The sequence below is a fragment of the Polypterus senegalus genome, chromosome 15 (genome assembly GCF_016835505.1).
Source record: "Polypterus senegalus isolate Bchr_013 chromosome 15, ASM1683550v1, whole genome shotgun sequence".
NCBI classification, from domain to species: Eukaryota; Metazoa; Chordata; class Cladistia; order Polypteriformes; family Polypteridae; genus Polypterus; species Polypterus senegalus.
In genome coordinates, this window is record NC_053168.1 from 7,702,791 (window position 1) to 7,727,899 (window position 25,109).

Below are 25,109 nucleotides of genomic sequence, written 5' to 3' on the forward strand. Positions count from 1 at the left end.
AAAATAAATAGAATAAAAGAGGTGAGAGAATCTGCTTCCTCAATTCTTTAAATGCGTATTCTAACCGGGGTTTTCAAATTTTGCTTCAGTCACAGGACTACAAAACAGAAAACATGTTGAAAGAGCTTCAATAGTCTGAAGATAAAAACTTGCCAGAAGAGGTCTTAAAATGGTACATATATCAAGTTATTTTAAAGTTCAGATAACAGCAGAAAAATGCAGAATATTTTTGTGTAGATTGCTGCTGGAGGCTGTAAGTAGCTCTCCTGGGGACCGTCCAGCATTACGTGTTAATAGCTCTTCACTTATGTTCAGTATGTCCCGCTCCATAACAGCCACTGCCCAGCAAATCTCCAGCGGGTCCCAAACATGTCCATCCAACATGAAACAAGTTGTTGTAAGTAAGAATTTCACTGCAATCTGTACAAGTAAAAATTCTCCCAGTACCACTACTAAAACTTGACGTAAAAAAATTCAAGTGAAAAAGGGGCTGTACACAAATAAAGGGTGGAAATATTTTATTTGCACTGAAATGAAACCTTCTTCTTCTTCTTTCAGCTGCTCCCGTTAGGGGTCGCCACCACAGATCATCATCTTCCATATCTTCCTGTCCTCGTCATCTTGCTCTGTCACACCCATCACCTGCATGTCCTCTCACCACATCCATAAACCTTCTCTTAGGCCTTCCTCTTCCCTGCCAGCTCTGTCCTTAGCACCCTTCTCCCAATATACTCAGCATCTCTCCTCTGCACATGTCCAAACCAACGCAATCTCGCCTCTCTGACTTTGTCTCCCAACCGTCCAAATTTAGCTGACCCTCTAATGTCCTCATTCCTAATCCTGTCCATCCTCGTCACGCCCAAAGCAAATCTTAGCATCTTTAACTCTGCCACCTCCAGCTCTGTCTGAAAACTGCACAAAGCAGTTGTCTGGTGTTATTGCTCGGCTCCATTCAATACCTTACGCTAACTATATGACCAAATGTTTATAAACACATGACCATCACACACATAATATCTCAACTTGCTGTCCATCCCATTTCAAAACCAAGGTCGTTATTCTGGAGTTCACCCCAACTTTAGGGCTCTACTCTTCTTTACCCACATTATTTTGCAGTGCGTCTGCGGCAATTTGTGCCCATTCAGCCAAACGAGCATTGTGAGGTCAGGTAATGTTGGACATGAAGATCCGGCTTGCAATCAACATTCCATTTGATTCCAAAGGGTTTCAATATTGTTGAAGTCAAGGCTCTGTGTAGGTCAGGGGTGTTGAACTCCAGGGGCCTCATGTATAACGCCGTGCGTAGAACTCGCACTATAACATGGCGTAAGCACAAAAGCCGAAATGTGCTTATGCACAGAAAAATCCAGATGCAGGAATCTGTGCGTACTCCAACTTCCACTTTCTTCCGCTACATAAATCCCGATCAGCGTGAAAAGTAACGCTCGTGCACGCACTTTATGTCCCGCCCCAACTCCTCCCAGAATTACACCTCTTTGAATATGCAAATGAATATAAATCGCCCCTAAGCTCAGCCTTCTGTGAAAAGACAATGGGAAAAGCACGGAGGAAAATACAGTATAAGAATTTCAGCGAATACCAAGTGGAGGCAAAGGAAAAACAGACTATTTGTTCAAATAAACCGTGGTATAAACAAGAAAAGGAAGTTGATCGAGTGACATAGAGTGTTGGAGAAACTTGAAAGCTCACATTCACAAAATCGCACAGTGCCGGAAATAAAAAAGAAGTCACATATCAAAGTCGCCGTGAAATCGCGAGTTGTAGCCCACTGTCTGAGTGTCATATAAAAGCTTATTAGGGTACAGAGGAAAAAAAAAGGCACACAGTGGGGAAAAAACACGAAATGTCAACTTCAATCTCGACATTTCCACTTTAATCACGTAGTTTATTTTGTCATTAAAGTAGAACATCATAAACTTCATCTTAATTAACCAGTTTCTCAAATCACATTGTAATTAAAGTAGCACGTTAAATGCTTTGTTTTGTATTTGATCTTCTATGTGCTCTATGTGTGTGAATCACTACTTGCTTCTTAAACCGGCTCTCTTCCTCCAACTGGACTCAGAGTCCATGACATTCGTGATATTACAGCTCTCTGAATAACTAAAATACTGAGATGTATACGTGATATCATTTTTATGATAATAGGAGTTAAAGCACGTTATTAAACATGTGTTTCACGGCACAGTGATTGTGTGTGACCTTCGATGAAATAATTCATTGCAGCAGTACTCAGGGGCGACTCTAGGCTTGTGGTGGCACTGGGCAGAGAAAGAATCGGTGGCTCCTTCGCCCGCCAATGTCAGTAAAGTAGCTTATGCACGGTGGATGGCCTCGTCCGTTGCAGACACTGCATAGCCACCTCGTGCTCATGACACAAGCATTTAACTTTTGCCGAAATTTGTCTCTGCGTTTTTTGCTGTGTTGTTATTTTCTCTTCTGTTTTATATTCAATATATATTAGCGTAGCCGCCCCGCAGTCCTTGTTTTTCTTTCTCCAAGTAACCGATCGCCACACAATCAGCTCTGTAATAGAAGTTAAGCCATCTGTAAGCTTAGAGCGCCGATTCTTCTAAACGTTTAAGGAACATTAAACATGTACTACGAAGATATTTCAATCTTTCACGACACTCCCAGGGAAGAATATCCATCCATCCATCTTCTAACCCGCTGAATCCGAATACTGGGTCACGGGGGTCTGGTGGAGCCAATCCCAGCCAACACAGGGCACAAGGCAGGAACCAATCCCGGGCAGGGTGCCAACCCACCACAGGACACACACAAACACACCCACACACCAAGCACACACTAGGGTCAATCTAGAATCGCCAATCCACCTAACCTGCATGTCTTTTGGATTGTGGGAGGAAACCCACGCAGACACGGGGAGAACATGCAAACTCCACGCAGGGAGGACACGGGAAGTGAACCCGGGTCTCCTAACTGCGAGGCAGCAGCGCTACCACTGCGCCACCGTGCCGCCCCAGGGAAGAATATAGATTATTTAAATGCAGTTACAGTTTTATGTGTATAATTTAACAAACATATTTTGCTGCATTTCACCTTAAAAATGATATCGTCATCATATGTAAATACGCGCTTTATAAAGTGGCGCAGGTTGTGCAATATTATAACTGTAGTGCAAGTTTACAGTGAGGTGATTGTACTTATAAGTACACACAGTTCTACAAGGAACACTTGATGTACCGATTGAGTGCGTTTAAAGTTCTTGGGATGAAACTGTTTCTGAAACCGCGAGTTCCGTACAGGAAAGGCTTTAAAACGTTTTGCCGTGGCTGAGACAGCGTGTCCTTGAAGCTGTATACCGATAATTCTCTTTCCGATCAGCTGCTGCTGTGATTCACACTCAGATACAGTGATATAAATACTCCGAGTGGTGCAGTGAGAGTAATATGGAAAAAGATGATCCGCTGTGGCAACTCCTAACGGGAGCAGCTGAAAGAAGAAGAAGAAGGTGCAGTGAGAGTAACAACGCTAAAGCAGTTATGGTGTTTGTAAAACTATGGCTGTTTCCTGGACCATTATATTGTTACAAGTTAATTACAGTCAGATGCGTTACACTAATAAACAATATGCGGTTAGTTTCTGTGTATTTATAAAGCCACGTCAGGAAAATAAGGTGTAACCACACAGGAACAGTAGCACTGCTTTCACGCTGGGTGCCGCCAGTTTGCAAAACCGAGCGGAGAACTTGCGTACGACAAGGCATGAGGTACCGTGGAAAAGTGCGAGGCTTTACGCCAAGTGTAGGTTTTATACATCGCGATCTGAACGTGGAAAAGTTCTGTGCGTACGCACCGTTTATACATGAGGCCCCAGGCCTGTAGGCTGGAGGTTTTCATTCTAACCCTTTTTCCTAACCAGTGAGCAGTTTTTACTGCTAATTAACTTTTTCCCTTCATTTGAATAGCCCTGTTTATAAGGACTCAGTCCTCTAAATTTCTTCCTTTCTTCATTAAAGGACAGCCAAACATAAATGAGATGTAAAACGGGCCAACAAATGACCAACTAAACTGGGATTTCAAACTCCAACCAATTTCATTCTAACCAATCTCTTAATGAGAATCTGATTCTTGCTGTTAAACTTATTATTTAATTGCACAGCTTGTCATTGCTCTCATTCTGCCACAGCAAACATTTCCAAAACTGTTAATTTTTCTCTTTTTTCTAAGAACACCATCAAAATGTTTTGGTGACCTGACAGATCAACCTTACCGAGACCATCACCTTTCTTTATTTTCAGCTACTGGTTGAAGGACACACATGAGCTGGTCACGTGGCAGCTCGTTTTGTGTCTCATTATTGTTTGGCTGCTAATTAAGGAAAAATAGACAATTCGGGGGCCAGAGTCAAGTTAATTAAAACTAAGGCAGAAGAAGTTAATTAGCAGCAAAAACAGGTCACTAATGAAGAGGATGGGTAGAATGAAATCCTGCAGCCACACTGCGGCCCTCCAGGACCGGAGTTCAACACCCGTAGTGTAGGCCATTCAAGTTCTTCTACATCTTTATGGACCTGGCTTTATGCAAAAAAAAAAAAAAATGGTCTTCAACATACTGTTGCCACAAAGCTATCTGAAATGTCTCTGTATGTGGTAGCATTAATGGTACCCTTCACTGGAATCAAAGGGTCAATCCCAAACCTTGCCTTTACATCTCCTCAAGCAGACTTCACAGTAGACACCATGCAGTCCTGATGGTAGAGTTCTCTTGACATCTGCCAAACCAAAATTGTGTCCATCAAACTGCCAGACAGTGAAGCATGATCCATCACTCCAGAGAACATGTCTCCACTGCTCCAGAGTCCAATGGTGGTGTGCCTTACATCACTCCAACTGACGTTTGGGATTGCAATTGTGATCTTACGCTTGGCCACAGACACCCAATTAATAAAGCTTCTGACATACTTTGAAACTCTGTTGTGAATGATGTCGCAGAAGACAGCTGATTTTTACTTGCTTCAACACTTGTTGCCTCCGCTCTGTGAGTTTGTGTGGTCTACCACTCCCGGGCTAAGCTGTTGTTGCTCCTCATTGCTTCCACCTCACAAGAATCGTACTTACGATTGACTGGGGCAGATCTAACTGAGCAGAAATTTCACATACTGACTTGTGGCAAAGACGCCATCCTATGACAGAGCCACGTTTAAAGCCACTGATCTCTTAAGTACGACTTATTCTACTGCCAAAGCTTATCAATTGAGATAACACAAGGGCTTGCTTTTATGTACCTGTTAACAAAGAAAACACCTGAACTCAATAATATGGATTGGTGTAAACATACGTTTGGTCGTGGATTGCATCTCTTATTCCACTTCTGCTGAATAAGTGTAGTAGTAACTGTAGTATCATCACGTGCACAGAGCATAATGAAATCCTTACTAGCATGTCCAAATAACATACAACATGCCGTTACTTATCTTGTGCCCAGAGGGGACGACTGGGCGGTCTCTTGGTCGGGATTCCCTACAGATTTTATTTCTTTTCTCCAGCCTTTGGAGTTTTTTTTTTTGTTTTTTCTCTCTATTGTATGTTAATTAATGTTGACTTTATTTATTTTTTTTTTATTTATTAATTTTATTACAATCAATACATAGCAATCAAGTTTTTACAAAAAAAAGAATAATGTTAAGAACAGATCGATCCCCACCCCTGAGAGAGAGAGCAAGCCAAACGGTGTAAAATTTAAGGCTTGTAAACATACCTAAATTAATAAATTCTCTGTGCTTTATAAACTTATTTTAAAATATTACTGATTAGATCCTGCCATGTTTTGAAAAAAGTCTGTACGGATCCTCTAACTGAGTATTTGATTTTTTCCAATTTCAAATAGTATAACACATCGCTTTCCCACTGACTTAAAAGAGGAGAGTTTGGGTTCTTCCAGTTTATCAGAATAAGTCTGCGTGCCAACAGTGTAGTGAATGCCATCACAATTTGTTTGTCCTTCTCCACTTTAAGCCCCTCTGGAAGACCACCAGACACAGCTGTTAGTGGGTTAGGAGGGATTGTGAGTCCAAGGCTGTCTGAGAGGTAATTAAAAATTTTTGTCCAGAATAAAGTTAATTTGGTGCAGGCCCAGAACATGTGACCCAGTGAGGCTGGGGCTTGGTTGCAACGTTCGCAGGTTGGATCTCACCCTGGAAACATTTTGGAGAGTTTTAGTCGAGACAGATGTGCTCGATATATAATTTTGATATATAATTTGGGTTTGGCCCGAACATTTGTGCATGGATTAAATTACTGTATACTAACCCAGAAGCTTCAGTTTGCATCAATAACATTTGCTCAGACTACTTTAAACTAGAACGTGGCACAAGACAAGGATGCACTTTGTCACCACTGCTGTTTGCAATTGCTATTGAACCACTGGCAATACATTGTCGAAATACTGATCAGATAAAGGGGATTAGCAGAGAAGGACTGGAACAGAAAATCTCATTATATGCAGATGACATGGTACTGTATATATCGGACCCAGAAAATTCAGTGCCTGCAGTCTTAGCAGCACTCACAGAATTTCAAAAGCTCTCTGGTCTCAGAATTAATCTGAATAAAAGTGTACTCTTTCCGGTGAATTCTCAAGCATATAATATTAGATTAGACACCCTTCCTTTTATCATTGCAGAACAGTTTAAATACCTCGGGGTAAACATCACAAGTAAACATAAAGCTCTATATCAACAAAATTTAAATGCGTCTGCATGGAAAAAATTAAACAAGACTTGCATAGATGGTCAACCCTTCATCTCACACTAGCTGGAAGAATTAACACTGTTAAGATGAATATTCTTCCTAAGCTCCTTTTTTTATTTCAAAACATACCAATATACATTAATAAATCGTTCTTTAAGCAATTAGATTCAACAATAACCTCATTTATTTGGAATTCTAAACATCCACGCATCAAAAGAGCGACCCTACAAAGACAAAAGGCAGAAGGCGGCATGGCTCTACCTAACTTCCAGTTTTATTACTGGGCGGCAAATATACAGGCGATAAGAACCTGGACACAAATAGAAGAACATACACAGGCATGGACCGCAATAGAAGTAAAATCCTGTAGTACTTCTTTGTATTCCTTGCTCTGCGCTCCAATAAACACACGTTATCGGCAATACACTAATAACCCAATTGTGCTCCACTCACTTAGAATATGAACCAATGTAGAAAGCATTTTAAGACGGAGAAGCTTCTTTCTGTGGCACCCCTGCAAGAGAACCACCTCTTTCAACCTTCACAAACATATGCAGTTTTTAATATCTGGAAAAATTTGGAATTAACTTGCTTAGAGATCTTTATATAGACAACGTCTTTGCATCCTATGAACAATTACATTCCAAATTTAACATTCCAGCTACACATTTCTTTCACTATCTTCAAATCAGGAACTTTGTTAAACAGAACCTTCCAGATTTTCCTCATCTTGCACCCTCATCCACGCTGGAAAAAATATTGCTCAATTTTGAGGAATTAGACTCCATCTCTACAATATATAAAATCCTCTAACAATCCCTTCCTTTCAAAGATCCAAGAGGACACTGGGAAAAAGATCTCTTAATTAATATAACAGAAGAGGAGTGGAAAGTAGCAATGCAGAGAATTCACTCGAGCTCCATATGCGCAAAGCATACAATTATAAAACTCAAAATTATATATCGACTTTATTTTTTATTGTGTCTTCTATTTTTCTATTCTTCATTTTGTAAAGCACTTTGAGCTACATTTTTTTGTATGAAAATGTGCCATATAAATAAATGTTGTTGTTGTGATGAATGAAAAATTAGGCAACTTGTAAAAGCAAACATGTTTACCTCCTTCTCAACTGCAAGTCTTCTACACCTCATAATGAGGCATAATTTGGATATTTTTAGTACATTTCTAATGAAGAGAAATAAAAATCAAAAATTTACTTTGGCCCACTGGTGGTGTACATCCGTTGTTCCCAACATGACATGTCCAGCAGCATTTATTCCTGATTGATCAGTAAATATTACAGTGTGTCCTATAAAAAAAAAAAAAAAGACAAAACAATAAAACTCTTTAAAAAAAAATCTCTAAATAAAACAGCATTGGTCCATCCATTGTCAAGCTTGCTAAGATCGATTTAGGAGCACACACTAAATCTAAACATGCCTAAGACTGGCGGCACACGGCACCACTTCAACTCGGAGAACATGTCACAATCAATGACTGCTTTTTGTGATTTCTCATTACCTTGAGGATGTAAGATTATACACCTCAGGGTACGACAGATTACACGACTTCCTCATAACTTTTTCAGCACAATTTCAGATTTCCAAAGTTATGCAAGCTCACCTACTGACAGCCAGTCGGTGACACCCCAGGTAAGGACCCAGTTGTGCAACTCCCGACTTGGGGTGTCAGTAGACGAGACCGAGCAACCAAGGGACGGAGTAAGAGAGAGACTCGGACTAAACAAAAAATATTCAAAATCAGGAATCTGTTTTATTCCAGCAATGTCCATATTAATTTACAAAGAAATGTCTTGCAAAAAAAATATTTCCAAAGTCCAATGCAAAGACACTTCCCAAAAGAAAAATCAGTGCAGGTGTTATATTTACAGTGGCTTCCACATCAAAAGTGAAGAAAAAAACTCTTCCACCTCCTCCTTCAACTACAAAACTGATGACGAAGGATCAATAAATAAATGATCAAAACAAAATGAATAAACTAAGCACATATTACTATATACACAAAGCACAGTATGTCTCTCCACTACTCAATTAAATAAATCAGTAGCACAGATCTACACTACAGCTTGAAGACCTGGTCAAAAGATGACAGCTGGCATTCAGACTCTGGTTTTATACCCCGAGCCCTGCTGACCTTCTAATCCGTCTTCACGTTTCCCGCGGACATCAGGACGTGCACCATTCCTCAGCACCTGCTCAGGTACAGTCCAGCCTATTTAAATGTTCTCTCTCCCATGTGCGCGTACCCGTCTGTCTTGTTGTGGGCTCCACGTTCACCCTCTCTCAAGTATGTACTATTTTACTTTCTCCCGCGTTCACTCCTATACTTTGCCACACATATGAATTCCCTTTTTTGATTGGTACTTTAAAATAAAGCCTTCAATTCTTCAGACCTGTCCTCTAATGTTAAATATACTACTTTTGCCCTTTCTCCTCCAGCAGTTACAGAAGCGCGCCTCCGCACTTGGCCGTCAGAAACTGTGAGCGCGCTCAAAAAACGGCCTCAGGCGTGTGCCTCAGCGTCGGCAAGTTTGAGCCCCACGGCTTGCTCTCGGATGGGGAAATAGCCCTAAAGTTGATAGAAATCTACGTTTTGTACCTAGTACTTCTGTGCAATATTTGGATGCCTTAAGTGAAAGTGTATTCAAGTTACCGTGTTTATATACACACGGACAGACACAGAGACATCATTCCAAAAAATTATAATTTTCAGACTCAGGAAGATCTAAAACGTCGAGATACATCAAAATCTCAAACTGAAATTTTTGGAGGATTACAATACTACTGCCACGTACAAAACTTCACTGACGACACTGCTATCGTGGGCTGCATCAGGAGTGGGCAGGAGGAGGAGTACAGGAACCTAATCAAGGACTTTGTTAAATGGTGCGACTCAAACCACCTACACCTGAGCACCAGCAAAACCAAGGAGCTGGTGGTGGATTTTAGGAGGCCCAGGCCCCTCATGGACCCCGTGATCATCAGAGGTGACTGTGCAGAGGGTGCAGACCTATAAATACCTGGGAGTGCAGCTGGATGATAAATTGGACTGGGCTGCCAATACTGATGCTCTGTGCAAGAGAGGACAGAGCCGACTATACTTCCTTAGAAGGCTGGCGTCCTTCAACATCTGTAATAAGAGGCTGCAGATGTTCTACCAGATGGTTGTGGCGCCCTCTTCTACGTGGTGGTGTGCTGGGGAGGCAGCATAAAGAAGAGGGACGCCTCACACCTGGACAAACTGGTGAGGAAGGCAGGCTCTATTGTTGGCACAGAGCTGGACAGTTTGACATTCGTGGCAGAGCGATGGCCGCTGAGCAGACTCCTGTCAATCATGGAGAATCCACTGAACAGGATCATCTCCAGACAGAGGAGCAGCTTCAGCGACAGACTGCTGTCACCGTCCTGCTCCACTGACAGACTGAGGAGACCCCACACTATTAACATTATACAATTATTGTCCGTTATACCTGCATTTTTATCACTCTTTAATTTAATATTGTTCTTTATCAGTATGCTGTTGCTGGAGGATGTGAATTTCCCCTTGGGATTAATAAAGTATCTATCTATCTATCAATCAATACTTTCCCTATACTTCGTATACGAGAAAGTAAAAAGGAAGCTCAATGATAACTTTCAAGAAAACTGGCAGTAGATATACTCACGGTGAAGACAGCTGCCTAATGGGAAAGAAGGACATTTCAGCAGATAAATAACGACTCTATAGGACGCCTCTCCCTATGATAACACAATCACCTTTATTTTTTTCTTATTGTCTTTTAGAAACGTCCTTTGGCTTCAGCAACCGGTCACGGTAATCTCAAAGAAGACGTCTTGATGTTCACTGGCAAACTATGGTAACACTTTAGGTACCACAACAAGGCACCTACTGTATTACCTATTTCCTCCTATGTAACAAGAGCTTAACAAAGGCGTCTTTTGGTCATCATGACACTTACAAAACATCAGAAGATGAGGTTCTTAATCTCTGTGCAGTCTGGCATGTTGACATGATGGTTAAATGACTTGTTAATATGAAGGACTCGCATGTCTTATGCTAAATATGGAATATCAAGTGAAGTGCGTCTCGGTTAACCTACCTTAAAGTGGAGGTTATACAGTATTAGTAGGTCACATTGCAGAGATGAATAAACACTTTACAGATGCTTTGCAAGTGTCATGAAGACTCAAAGAAGGTCTTGTTACGTAATAGTCAACAGTAATTGATGCACTTTTGCAGTACCTAAACTAATAATAGTCGCAGTCATTCTCAAAGCCACTTACTCACAATTCAGTCAAGCAGGGAGCAAGAGCCGATCCTGGCAGCACTGGGCACAATGCAGGAAAATGGCATGGACAGGGTATCAGTTTATCACTGGGTTCACTCACACTTGCACTGGGACCATTCAACCAAACCTGCATGGCTTTAAAAATGTAGGAGGATAACTGGAGTATGCAGAAGAACACCACAGAAATGGAAGAACAACACGCAGACTCCTGTGATATAGCGAATCTGCGGCTCAGAATAAAAGGCCAGTTTTTAAATAAGTAATTGCTGCACGTGCGGCTTATAGAGGCGGCATGGTAGTGTGGCCGCAGCGGTTCTCAGATGAGACGTGCTGTGGGCGTTTCTTTGCTTATGTGCACAGGTAAGGAATCATCCGCATCTGTAATTGATGCCGGGAGCTGCTAATCGCCACACCTGTGCTATGTCCAGATTATTTATAGTAGGAGTGCGACTGTGGAGGTATGAGGGGGAAAAAAAAAAGGATGACAGAAAAGAACGGAGGTTAAAGGAGGAACAAAAGGAAGCTGGAAGTGAAGAAGCCGGTACGTGAGTGAGCGAACGAGAGCAGGCTCACTGTAAGGACAGGCAGCTGACAGAGGTGGGCCCTAGTGGGGTGTTTGGCCGGCACATGGGGGCAGATGATTGAATTGCTCCTGTGGAGTGCTTGTGAGGAGCTGGAGTGACTGGAAGGTGGATGACTCGCCGCAAAAGGCTGCAGGAATCAGAGATTTGGGATCGGAACTCCAACGTGAGCGTCCAGGCCATTGGTGGAACCCAAGTCTCGATCCGGGTAGTGGTGCCGTACGGAAAGGACGGAAAGCAACCAGATGTGGAGAAGGTCGGCTGCAGGTAGGGCGACTCCCCTGGTGCATAGTCCAGATGGGAGAAGCAAGGGAGCCGCCAGATGACAAAGGCACCGGTTTTTGTTTTTAACTCTTTCAGGGCGGATGTCGACTTATGTCGAAATTCAGGGGTAGAGGACGGTAATCAGCTGTAATCTGTGACAAATCTCGCAGTTTCATTTTAGTTCAACTATCCTTGCCAGAAGGAAAGTTAGCTTCGTTGATTTTACCGCAGTTCCTTGCATGAGCTTGAATAGCAAAAGAGCAAACAACCTTTAAAATGGCACGGACATCTGGCGAGTGACCAAAGTGAACGTGCAAAGCAAAAATATTCTGTAGATGACGTTTTGCACGTTATCTCTGAATCGGACTCTGACTTGCTGGACTCCGATTTTGATGCAAGTGATCTGGAGATGGAAATCGAGAACGAAAGTGAGGTACCAGCACCAGCTGATCATGATGCTGAACACATTTGTGTAGATGATGTCCCACAGCAACGTTTGCCAGGGAGGACTGCCATTTACAATGACAAGAGATATAAATCAGATTGCGTCACACTGCAACTGCCACCGCTGCCCACCTGCCATACAAAGACAGCCAGGCAGCCGGCCCGCCACACATTCCTGCTGACCATCGAGCCCTCCCACTGCTGCCAGGGATGCCAAACAGGTGACGACAGCAGCCGCAGCACATAGCAGCAGATGTTTTATGTTGATTTATGGGTGACAGCAATGCAAAAACTATTCAGCACTCAAAGTGTTAAAGGACTGCTTCCAGCTACTGTTTTAATGGAACTATTTGTTGGATTTTAACCTCCACTGTTTCACCCTGGTTTTAATGGATTACTTATCGGAACACTGCACTTTATTTGAACACTTGGTTTTGTTTTTAATAAAAGCACTGTTTGCACTTTCCACCTTCCCTTTGCTTCATTTTGGTGTCTTCATTGTCCAGCTCATCCGGTCACATTACCGACAGTGTTGGGTTCAACAGCTCCCAATAGGGAATTGGGAGCATGGAGCCAGAAGTCCACGCAGACAATCATCAGGTGCTGGACATTTACAGTATGCAGCATGATGGACAGTGTTAATCACCGTGCACTACCGTGCTGTTTCCTTAGGAGACACTAGCTCTCCGCAAATGTGTTCTTTTGAAATTGCGGCATGTTAAGTAACCAAAAAATACAGAAATATGATATAAAAGGCGAAATCCTTCCCATAGTAATTACGGCGGTACAAAAATCACATGAGAAAAAGATATACTTTAGCTTTCTTTACTGGCGATTTTACACGGTATAACAGACGAAAGGAAGCCATAGCAAGACAATATCAAGGTATGATCTTGATCTATAGAGTCTCCCATTTTCGTCACGGTGCCGAAAGGTTTTTTCCAGACGGATGACATCCATCCATAGGCTTCAACGTGTATTGGCAGTAGGTCCATCCTTATATACTAGTTTCTCCACGTGCAGGCTCTTTCTCTGGTCTCCAAACAAGGACAAGAAAGGCTCAACTCCACCTCCAAAAAATACAGGAATAGCACAATGTCTACTTACAGTTCTCATTCTCCCAACAAGGAAAGAAGGTTTTGTGCGGACAGAGGACAGAAGTATACTATTCTGTCTTTAGGCGGACTGTACAATCCTCCAGTTGTCTTTGGCTATCTAGTCGTATGCCTGGCTGTCAGTTCTAAATGCTGAGCCCCTGTGTACCATACTTGGTCTGCCTGTATAACGGCGTGCACTAAAGTGTGACATTAAACTTAATATTACAACAAACATATTATAACACGTGCCATTTCAGCTACTGTGAATGTTAACTATACTTCAAGTACATATCACTTTTTTTATAATTAACTACATTTACACTTCGAGCCTTATGACTGCTCAACTGTCTTAAAGCTACTGAAAACTATACTTCGACAGGAAAAACAGTAAGGGATGGGTGATAAAAATAAAAAATATAAATGCTTCTTAGCATATTTTATTTTACATTCTGTAGATTGTTTTGTATTAATCTGCTGATGCCATTTTTCTATGGCACGTGTGGCTTTTTAGCTAAACATGAGGGGAACTCTGACATGTAAAATAAAGCAAGTATTTATTTTAGATTAAAAAAGCAGAAATAAAACAATCTTTGAAAGACTGGATGATAACTTTATCAACTCAAACTTTTATGAACTACTGTAAACATCAGAAAGAAGAAGTTATGACATTAAAGGAATCACTGAAACGTTAAAATTAAAATGGTTTTTAAACGGTTGAGTTTGAAACTCTCACCCCTTCAATCTCCCCTTGTGTTAAATTTAAGGGGGAAATTTCAAAAATGAATTTCAAGTCCTTTTTAACAGTAAGAACATACAACACTTTGAAGAAGGTCTTAACACGTTAGTTAGTAACGAACAAAAGCCTCACTTACACTGAAACAGATTCTAGTGGACTACAGAATCCAGAAGGATTACACACTTTGTGCATCATAGGTTCAAAAATAAAAAAGAGTGTGCAATATGCTGATGTCTGAGAAAAGAATCAGTACCAAATTATTAAATAGTCACTATTCATAGTTCTTAAAAGTATAACATAAACTATTACAGCTAGCAACCAAAACAAGCAACTGTGATGACTGAATGGCCGCATGCACATGTCAAAGTTACGAGGTACAAAACAAACCTTGCAGGCCCTTAACAGCTTCAGGATTCTGCTGTGAGAGACGACTCAAACTGTGCAACTGGCTACATTTGTGGGCAAGTGCCCAGCTCCGCTGCCACCTATGAGAAGAAACAAATATATTCTAGAACAGTTGTAGTTATCCTGCTTTATTTTAGCATAAAAGAGGCGGAAACAATGTCAAAATATATATACAATATACAGTGATCCCCTCAGCGATAGGTGAAAATCCGCGATATAGAAAGACCATATAAACAAACATTATTTTTTATAGTTTAAGCCTTAAAATACCCCTCCCACACGCTTTAAACACATGAAAGCTTATTAAAACACACTTTGTAAACACATATGATATGTGGATGTCAGGCTAAGGATAAGAGTAACATAATAATAATAATAATAATAATAATAATAATAATAATAATAATAATAATATGTAATGTATGTGTATATATATATATATAAACTGCTCAAAAAAATTAAAGGAACACTTTGAAAACACATCAGATCTCAATGGGAAAAAGAAATCCTCCTGGATATCTATACTGATATAGACTGGGTAATGTGTTAGGAACGAAAGGATGCCACATCGTTTGATGGAAATGAAAATGATCAACCTACAGAGCCCTGAATTCAAAGACGCCCCAAAAACTAGAGTGAAAAAATGATGTGGCAGGCTAGTCCATTTTGCCCAAATTGAATTGCAGCAACTCCAAATTGTACGCAGCACTTTGTATGGCCCCTGTGTTCTTGTATACATGCCTGACAACATCGGTGCATGCTTCTAATGAGATGACAGATGGTGTTGTGGGGATCTCCTCCCAGATCTGGACCAGGGCATCACTGAGCTCCTGGACAGTCTGAGGTTCAACCTGGTGGCATTGGATGGACCAAAACATAATGTCCCAGAGGTGTTCTATTGGATTTAGGTCAGGAAAGTGTGGTGGCCAGTCAATGGTATCAATTCCTTCATCCTCCAGGAACTGCCTGCATACTCTCACCACATGAGGCCAGGAATTGTCGTGCACCAGGAGCCACTGTACCAGCATAGGGTCTGACAATGGGTCCAAGGATTTCATCCTGATACCTAATGGCAGCCAAGGTGCCTTTGTCAAGCCTGTAGCGGTCTGTGTGACCCTCCATGGATATGCCTCCCCAGACAATCATTAACCCACCACCAAACTGCTCATGCTGAATGATGTTACAGGCAGCATAATGTTCTCCATGGCTTCTCCAGACCCTTTCACTTCTGTCGCGTGCTCAGGGTGAACCTGCTCTCATCTGTAAAAAACACAGGGCACCAGTGGTGCATCTGCCAATTCTGGTATTCTATGGCGAATGCCAATCGAGCTGCATGCTGCTGGGCGGTGAGCTCAGGGCCCATTAGAGGACATGGGGCCCTTGGGTCACCCTCATGAAGTCTTTCTGGTTGTTTGGTCAGAGACATTCACACCAGTGGCCTGCTGGAGGTCATTTTGTAGGGCTCTGGCAGTGCTCATCCTGTTCCTCCTTGCCCAAAGGAGCAGATACTGGTCCTGCTGATGGGTTATGGACCTTCTATGGCCCTCTCCAGCTCTCCTAGAGTAACTGCTTGTCTCCTAGAATCTCCTCCATGCCCTTGAGATTGTGCAGGAGACACAGCAAACCTTCTGGCAATGACACGTATTGATGTGCCATCCTGGAGAAGTTGGACTACCTGTGCAACCTCTGTAGGGTCCAGGTATCGCCTCATGCTACCAGTAGTGACACTGACTGTAGCCAAATGCAAAACTAGTGAAGAAACAGTCAGAAAAGATGAGGAGGGAAAAATGTCAGTGGCCTCCACCCTTCATTCCTGTTTTGGGGGTCATCTCATTGTTGCCCCTCTAGTGCATCTGTTGTTAATTTCATTAACACCACAGCAGCTGAAACTGATTAACAACCCCCTCTGCTACTTAACTGACCAGATTAATATCCCATAAGTTTCATTGACTTTATGCTATACTCTGATTAAAAAGTGTTCCTTTAATTCTTTTGAGCAGTAATATATATATATATATATATATATATATACACACACACACACACACACTCTCTCTCTCTGTTTACGTAATGGAATATGTAAAAATAAAATCATTTTAAGGGGCGGCACAGTGGCGCAGTGGGTAGCACTACTGCCTCGCAGTTAGGAGACCCGTCTGGGTTCACTTCCCGGGTCCTCCCATGTGGAGTTTGCATGTTCTCCCCGTGTCTGCGTGGGTTTCCTCCCACAGTCCAAAGACATGCAGGTTAGGTGCATTGGTGATTCTAAATGGTGCTTGGTGTGTGTGTGTGCGCGCCCTGCGGTGGTGCTGGTGCCCTGCCTGGGTTTTTTCCCTGCCTTGCTCCCCATGTTGGTTGGGGTTGGCTCCAGCAGACCCTCGTGACCCTGTAATTAGGATATAGCGGGTTGGGTAACGGATGGATAAAAACATTTTAAGCGCAGTATTTGTACTCACATGAATGATGATGATGATGATGATGATGATGAATTAGCTGTGTAGTAGTACACTATGAAGTACGTATATAGGTGATGAAGGTGATGAGTATGTATAGCACAGCAAAGCATAGCATTTACAGCTCTTCTGAAGGCGTGCCTTCAGGTGGTTTAGGAGGGGTATCTTCCTGCTGCTGGATGGCAACTTCCTCTGAAGTTGTAGGCGTGTCTTCTTTGTCGGAGTGAGGAACATCGTTATAGGCAGCTGCTGGCGTTGCTTCTCCTTTTGGGCGAGGAGGTTTTTATAGACTTCATTGGCTGCATCAATGGCGTTGTGAAACTGCAACACCCAAAGCATTTCGGGATCTCAATCATCTATCATTGCCTGCAGTTCATTGGCCGTTCTCACAACTGCCAGCTGTTCAAGTGATGGCCCTTCGTCTTCCTCCTCCTCACTTGCAGACTTCATGAGTTCAATTAAATCCTCGTCTGTTAGAGGATCTGAGTGCTTATCAATGAGATCATTAACGTCATCGTGCGTCATGTCATTGAAGCCTTCTCCTCCTAGGAACTTAGCAAACTTGACTGCCTTGTCCACTGCTGAATGATGAATTTTGTCAGGAGAAAACTCTTTGTAGTCGCGGACACATTCTGGCCACAAATCTGCGATATAGCGGAGCTGCGACAGCTGAACCGCAATATAACGGGGGATCACTGTATAGACAAAAGTATTGGGACACATCTCTTAATTACTGAATTCAGGAGGTTCACTCAGACCCATTGCAACAGACACCTAGCCATGCAGTCTCCAGTTACAAAATGGGTCGTTCAGAAGAGCTCGGTGACTTCAAGCGTGGTACTGTGATAGAATGTCTCCTTTGCAATAAGACAGTTTGTGAAATTTCATCCCAGCTGGACATTCCACAGTCAACTGTAAGTGGGGTTAATGGAAAGTGGAAGTGTTTAGGAACAACAGCAACTCAGCCACAAAGCAGAAGACCACGTAAAGTCACAGAGTGGGGTCAATGACTGCTAAGGTGCATGATGTATAAAAGTCACCAATGCTCTGCTAATTCCGTGGCTGAACTGGCACTAACTGTGCAGCAGGAGCTTCATGGAATGGGTTTCAATGGCCGAGCAGCTTCATGCAAGCCTCACATCACCAAGTCCAATGCCAAGCATCAGATGGAGCTGAGTAATGTGTTCAATGGAGTGACAAATGACTCGTCTCAGTTTGGCAGTTTAGATGGGTGAGTCCGAGTCTGCTGAAGGCTGGGAGAACATTACCTGCCTGACTGTGTTGGGCTAACTATGAAGTCTGGGGAGGAGGAGAGATAATGGTGGGGGCTGTTTTTCAGGCTTTGGGCTAGGCCCCTTACTGCCAGTGAAGGGAAATCTTAATTCTTCACCAAACCACGACATTTTGGACAAGGCTATGCTTACAACTTTGTGTGAACAGATTGGGGAAAGCCCTTTTCTATTCCAGCATGGCTGTGCCCCAGTGCACAAAGCAAGTCCATAAAGACATGTTGGATGAGTTTGGTGTGTAAGTACTTGACTCGCCCATAAAGAGCCTGGCCCTCAACCCCATCGAATACCTTTGGGATGAAATGGAATGGAGATTGAGAGACAGTCCTTCATGTCCAACATCAGTGCCTGACCTCATAAATGCTCTACGGAATGAATGGGCACAAATTCCCACAGAAACGCTCCAAAATCTTTTGGGAAACCTTCCAAGAAGGGTGGAAGCTGTTATAGCTGCAAAGGGGGGACCAACACCATAATAAAGTCTATGGATTTGAATGCAATGTTGGTGTAATGGCCAGGTATCCCAATACTTGTGTCAATATATTCTTGAATGTTGATTCTGTTCATCTGGACATACAGTAGTTTCTTTTCATTTCATCACTCATCCAAGTGACTTCCTCAGTCTCAGTTGACTGCAGGTTTCTGCAACCTTATAAACAGTACCTTGGCCTAATGACCGAACTAGCACCATTGACTAACAATGAGCCGTGTGATCAATGATATGCAAATTGTTCACTGATCAATGGCCATGAGTACCATTCACAGAGAGTTTGGGAATGGCTGCAATCACCGCATTGTAAGATGGTGAGAGATGTACCCTTATAGGCAAAGTGGTGGCTCTGAGGCGAGGGATCTGCACTGGGAATCGGAAGGTTGCCGGTTCGAATCCCGTAAATGCCAATAGGGACTCTGCTCTGTTGGGCCCTTGAGCAAGACCCTTAGCCTGCAATCGCTGAGCGCTATGAGTAGTGAGAAAAGCGCTATATAAATGCATTTATCGTTATTATTACCCTTAGGCCCCCTCCTCGGTTAAGAGATTCGTTCCTTTTTCACGTAAATGGCCTCTTTGACTCCTCGCTCAAACCAGCGTTCCTCCCTGTCCAGGATGAGCACATCTTCATCACTGAAAGAGTGACCACTGTCCTGTCGATGTAAATAGACAGCGGAGTCCTGGCCTGACGAGGTAGCTCTTCTGTGTTGTGCCATCCGCTTCGCCGGTGGTTGTTTGGTTTCCCCGATGTATGATTCACGGCAATCCTCTTGGCACTTAACTGTGTACACTGTATTATTCTGTCTGTGCTGGTGCACCCGATCTTTGGGGTGAACCAATTTTTGCCGAATCGTGTTTTGGGGATTGAAAGCCCGGTGTTTTCAAAAAATGTGTCTCAGCTGTTCCGATATCCCCGACACACAAGGGATGACCAAAGGTTTTCACTTAGACAGCGGTTCCCTAAGGCCACTGCAGTCTGTTTACATCTACAGGGCAGTGGTCACTCTTTCAGTGATCTTTTAACCTTAATTTATCCTGAGCAGGACTGTGGGGAAGCTGCACCCTATCACAGCAAGCATCGGACACAAGGCAGAAGCATCCCCTGGCCAGCCAATCACAGGGTGAAAACACACACAAACACAAACAAACTGGGGCCAATTTAGCATCGCCAACCACCTAATCTGCATGTCTTTGGACTGTGGGAGAAAACCAGTGCACCCACATAAACACAGGGAGAACACACAAACTCTACACTGGGAGTTACCAGGATGTGGACCCCCGGTCTCCTTGTTGCAAGATGGAGGCAATACCACTGCACCACCCCTTACACTGGGTTATGCAACATACACACGTGGACAAAATTGTTGGTACCCTTCAGTCAATGAAAGAAAAACTCAAAATGGTCACAGAAATAACTTTAATCTGACAAAAGTAATAATAAATAAAAATTCTATGAAATTTAACCGACGAAAGTTAGACATTGATTTTCAACCATGCTTCAACAGAATTATTTAAAAAAATAAACTCATGAAAACAGGCCTGGACAAAAATGATGGTACCCCTAACTTAATATTTTGTTGCACAACCTTTTGAGGCAATCACTGCAATCAAACGATTCCTGTAACTGTCAGTGAGACTTCTGCACTTCTCAGCAGGTATTTTGGCTCACTTCTCATGAGCAAACTGCTCCAGTTGTCTCAGGTTTGAAGGGTGCCTTTTCCAGACGGCATGTTTCAGCTCTTTCCAAAGATGCTCAATAGGATTGAGGCCAGGGCTCATAGAAGGCCACTTTAGAATAGTCCAATGTTTTCCTCTTAGCCATTCTTGGGTGTTTTTAGCTGTGTGTTTTGGGTCATTGTCCTGTTGCAAGACCCATGACCTGCGACTGAGACCAAGCTTTCTGACACTGGCCAGCACATTTCTCTCTAGAATCCCTTGATAGTCTTGAGATTTCATTGTACCCTGCACAGATTCAAGACACCCTGTGCCAGATGCAGCAAAGCAGCCCCAGAAAATAACAGAGCCTCCTCCATGTTTCACAGAAGGGACAGTGTTCTTTTCTTGATATGCTTCATTTTTCCGTCTGTGAACATAGAGCTGATGTGCCTTGGCAAAAAGTTCAATTTTTGTCTCATCTGTCCATAGGACATTCTCCCAGAATCTTTGTGGCTTGTCCACATTCCAGTCTGGCTTTTTTATGATTTGTTTTCAACAATGGTGTCCTCCTTGGTCGTCTCCCATGAAGTCTACTCAAACAACAATGGATGGTGCGATCTGACACTGATGTTCCTTGAGCTTGAAGTTCACCTTGGATCTCTTTAGAAGTTTTTCTGGGCTCTTTTGTTACCATTCGTATTATCCGTCTCTTTGATTTGTCATCAATTTTCCTCCTGCGCCACGTCCAGGAGGTTGGCTACAGTCCCATGGATCTTAAATTTCTGAATAATATGTGCAACTGTAGTCACAGGAACATCAAGCTGCTTCGAGATGGTCTTATAGCCTTTACCTTTGACATGCTTGTCTATAATTTTCTTTCTAATCTCCTGAGACAACTCTTTCCTTCACTTCCTCTGGTCCATGTTGAGTGTGGTACACACCATGTCACCAAACAACACAGTGACTACCTGGAGCCCTATATATACTGTAGGTCCACTGACTGATTACAAGATTGTGGACACCTGTGATGCTAATTAGTGGACACACCTTGGATTAACATGTCCCTTTGGTCACATTATTTTCAGTCTTTTCTAGGGGTACCATCATTTTTGTCCAGGCCTGTTTCATGAGTTTTTTTTTTTTTATTAATTCTGTTGAAGCATGGTTGAAAAGCAATGTCTGACTTTTATTAGTTAAATTTCATAGAATTTTTATTTATTATTACTTTTGTCAGAGTAAAGTTATTTCTGTGACCATTTTGAGTTTTTCTTTCAATTTTGTCCACGTGTGTAAATGTGCTGTAAATAACATAAGGCAGGGTTCCCCAACTCCAGTCCTGGAGGGCCGCCAGTGGCTGCAGGTTTTCATTCTAACCCTTTTCTTAATTAGTGATCTTTTTTTGCTGCTAATTAACTTCTTTTGAATTCATTTTAATTGACTTTGTTTTTAAGAAACGTTTCCCTGAATTTCTTCATCGTTCCTCTGAATTACTTAATTTCTTTCCTGGAATGGCACCCAAATAGAAGTGAAATGTGAAGTGAGGGAGCCAACAGAAGATCAACTAAGTCAAGGCCTCAAACTCCAAACAATTGCTTCATTAGGTGCCGATTCTTGTCGTTAATTAATCCCGTTCTTTAATTCCATGGCTTGTTGCTGCTCTAGTGGTGCAATAGCAGACGGAGACGCTCCGCAGCCTTTGCTTACTTCGGCAGCCTGAGAAGCGGAGTTGGCGAAAACGCAAGCGCAGAGATCGGAAACAGAAACGAGGTAAACGCGGCGGTGTTCGCACAAGGCTAAAAACTAACCCCACCAGACCTGCGATACCGTCTATTCTGCTTGCGAACGTCCGATCGCTGGACAACAAGCTGGATTATATAAAGCTGCAGCGGGCCAAGCGGTGGGAAATGAGAGACTGCTGCATCTTTATTTTCACTGAGACATGGCTCCAGGAAAACATTGCAGACTCTACCATCCAGCTAGACGGACTGACCATCTTCCGAGCGGACAGAGACGGGGGTGGACTGTGTGTTTATGTGAACAGAGAGTGGTGTATGAACGCGGTCTCAGTTCCCCGCTGATAGAGGTTTTATCAGTAAGGTGTCGGCCTTTCTACCTGCTGAGGGAATACAGTTGCGTGATGGTGGTGGCCATCTACCTCCCGCCTAGCGCAAATGCTAACCAGGCGCTAGCGGAACTCTACGAGATCATCAGCAAACTGCAAACGACGCACCCCGAGGCATTTTTCATTATTGCTGGAGACTTCAATCATGCCAACTTGAAGTAATTTCTCCCAAAATTCTCCCAGAATGTGAACTTTGCAACTAGAGGGGGAAGCTGTCTGGACAACGTTTACACGAGCGCTCCTGACGCCTACAAGGCCCTACCCCACCCTCACCTGGGCTGTTGAGATCATATCAGCGTTTTATGGTCCCTGCATACACGTTCCTGCTGAAGCGCACTAAACCAGCCCGCAAGAGCATCAGAGTGTGGCAGGTTGGTGCGGTTTCAGCTCTCCAAGACTGCTTCAAATTGACAGACTGGGACATTTTCAGAGAGGCTGCTATGGATGGTGACTCCATCAATCTGGAGGAGTACACAGACTCTGTGACTGGTTACATCTCTAAATGCATAGAGGATGTTACTGTTACCAAGGATGTTACCACAAGAGCCAACCAAAAGCCCTGGATGACAAGAGAAGTGCACAAGCTGCTCAAGATCAGAAATGCAGCCTTCAGATCTGGAGACAAGGCCGCCCTCAGGGTGACCAGAGCCAACCTGTCTTGTGCTATAAGGAGAGCTAAGTGGGCATACGCGCAGAAGATCAACAAACAATTCAGCAGCACCAGAGACACACGTCGTATGTGGCAGGGCGCTCTGGCAATTACAAACTACAAGCCCAATCCACACAGCAGTGATGGTGATGCCTCCCTTCCGGATGAGCTGAACAACTTCTTTGCACGGTTTGAGGCACAGAACAAAGAGCCTGCGAGAAAAGCAACACATCCCTCCACTGACCAAGCACTCTGTCTCTCCATAACAGATGTGACGAGGACTCTATCCAGAGTCAATCCACGGAAGGCTGCAGGACCAGACAACATACCTGGTCTTGCACTCAAAGAATGTGCAAGTCAACTGGCTGGTGTCCTCACAGACATCTTCAACACATCTCTGAGCCAGTCGTCAGTCCCAACATGCTTCAAGTCGACCACCATCATACCAGTGCCAAAGAAGTCATCAGTGACATGCCTGAATGACTACTGACCAGTTGCACTCACACCAATCATAATGAAGTGCTTCGAAAGGTTAGTCATGTCACACATAAAGACTAATCTCCCTGCCTCCCTTGACCCTCTTCAGTTTGCATACCGCTCAAACAGGTCAACTGAGGATGCCATATGCTCTGCCCTTCACTCTCCCTGACACATCTGGATAAATAAGACACATATGTCAGGATGCTATTCATAGACTTTAGCTCTGCCTTCAACACAATCATCCCTCCAAAGCTGGTTGTAAAACTGAGCAGGTTGGGCCTCAACACCACCCTCTGCAATTGGATCCTGGACTTCTTGACAGAGAGGCCCCAGTCAGTTCAGATGGGCCACAACACTTCCAGCATCATCACACTGAGCACTGGAGCACCGCAGGGCTGTGTGCTTAGTCCACTGCTCTTCACCCTGCTGACTCACGACTGCACAGCCACGCACAACACCAATCACATCATCAAGTTTGTGGATGATACGACGGTGCTGGGACTGATAAGCAGGGATGATGAAAGAGCATACAGAGATGAGGTGAAATGGCTGTCGGCATGGTGTGAAGACAACAATCTATCTCTCAGTGTCGACAAGACAAAAGAGATAATCGTGGACTTCAGAAAATCACGTCCTGCCCACATCCCGCTCAGCATCAACGGTTTAGATGTGGAGATTGTTAGGAGTACCAAGTTCCTCGGTGTGCACTTAACTGAGGAACTTACGTGAACACAGGACACCTCATCACTAATCAAGAAAGCTCAGCAGAGACTACACTTCCTGAGGCGGCTGAAGTGAGCAAGTCTTCCCCCTTCCATCCTCGCCATGTTCTACAGAGGCACCATAGAGAGTGTGCTGACCAGATGCATCACGGTCTGGTATGGCAACTGCAACATATCCGACCGCAAGCGCCTGCAAAGGATAGTGAAGACAGCAGAGAACATTATTGGGGTTCCTCTCCCTTCACTACAGGACATATTTTACAAACGCAGTGTCCGCAAGGCCTGCAGCAGTGTGCAGGACCCCTTACACCCCTCACATGGACTTTTCACACTTCTGCCATCCAAGAGAAGATAATGCAGCATCAGAGCCTGATCTGCGAGGCTGCAGGAGAGTTTTTACCCCCAAGCTGTTAGACTCCTTAACACCAGGCTGCCCCCTTGGGACCTTCCACACGGCCTCAACCACCTCTAAAAACTGAACTTTTATACATGAAGACCACTGTCCTGCAAAGATGAATGTGCATGTAGAAAAGAACTGAAAATCTCATACTGACATCTAAGGATTTTGACACTCTTGATATCCTTCTGCTATGAAACATTCTGACCTGTCATTGTTTACACACGTCTTAAACAACTATTATCATACACTGATAATTTCTGTATTATCTATATCTAT

At 43.3% G+C, this 25,109-nt stretch overlaps 1 protein-coding gene across 2 annotated transcripts in view; it reads right to left on the reverse strand.

Annotated features, from left to right (window-relative positions):
• Positions 1 to 25,109, reverse strand: part of tcaim (T cell activation inhibitor, mitochondrial) — an 84,977-nt gene that overhangs the window by 18,148 nt on the left and 41,720 nt on the right. For both annotated transcript variants that reach the window (XM_039736681.1, XM_039736682.1), the window contains 2 exons: positions 14,555 to 14,652; positions 7,954 to 8,045 (listed from right to left, as the gene is read on the reverse strand). In XM_039736681.1, coding sequence (XP_039592615.1) covers positions 7,954 to 8,045; positions 14,555 to 14,652 — 190 coding nt within the window. The remainder of the gene's footprint in view (positions 1 to 7,953; positions 8,046 to 14,554; positions 14,653 to 25,109) is intronic.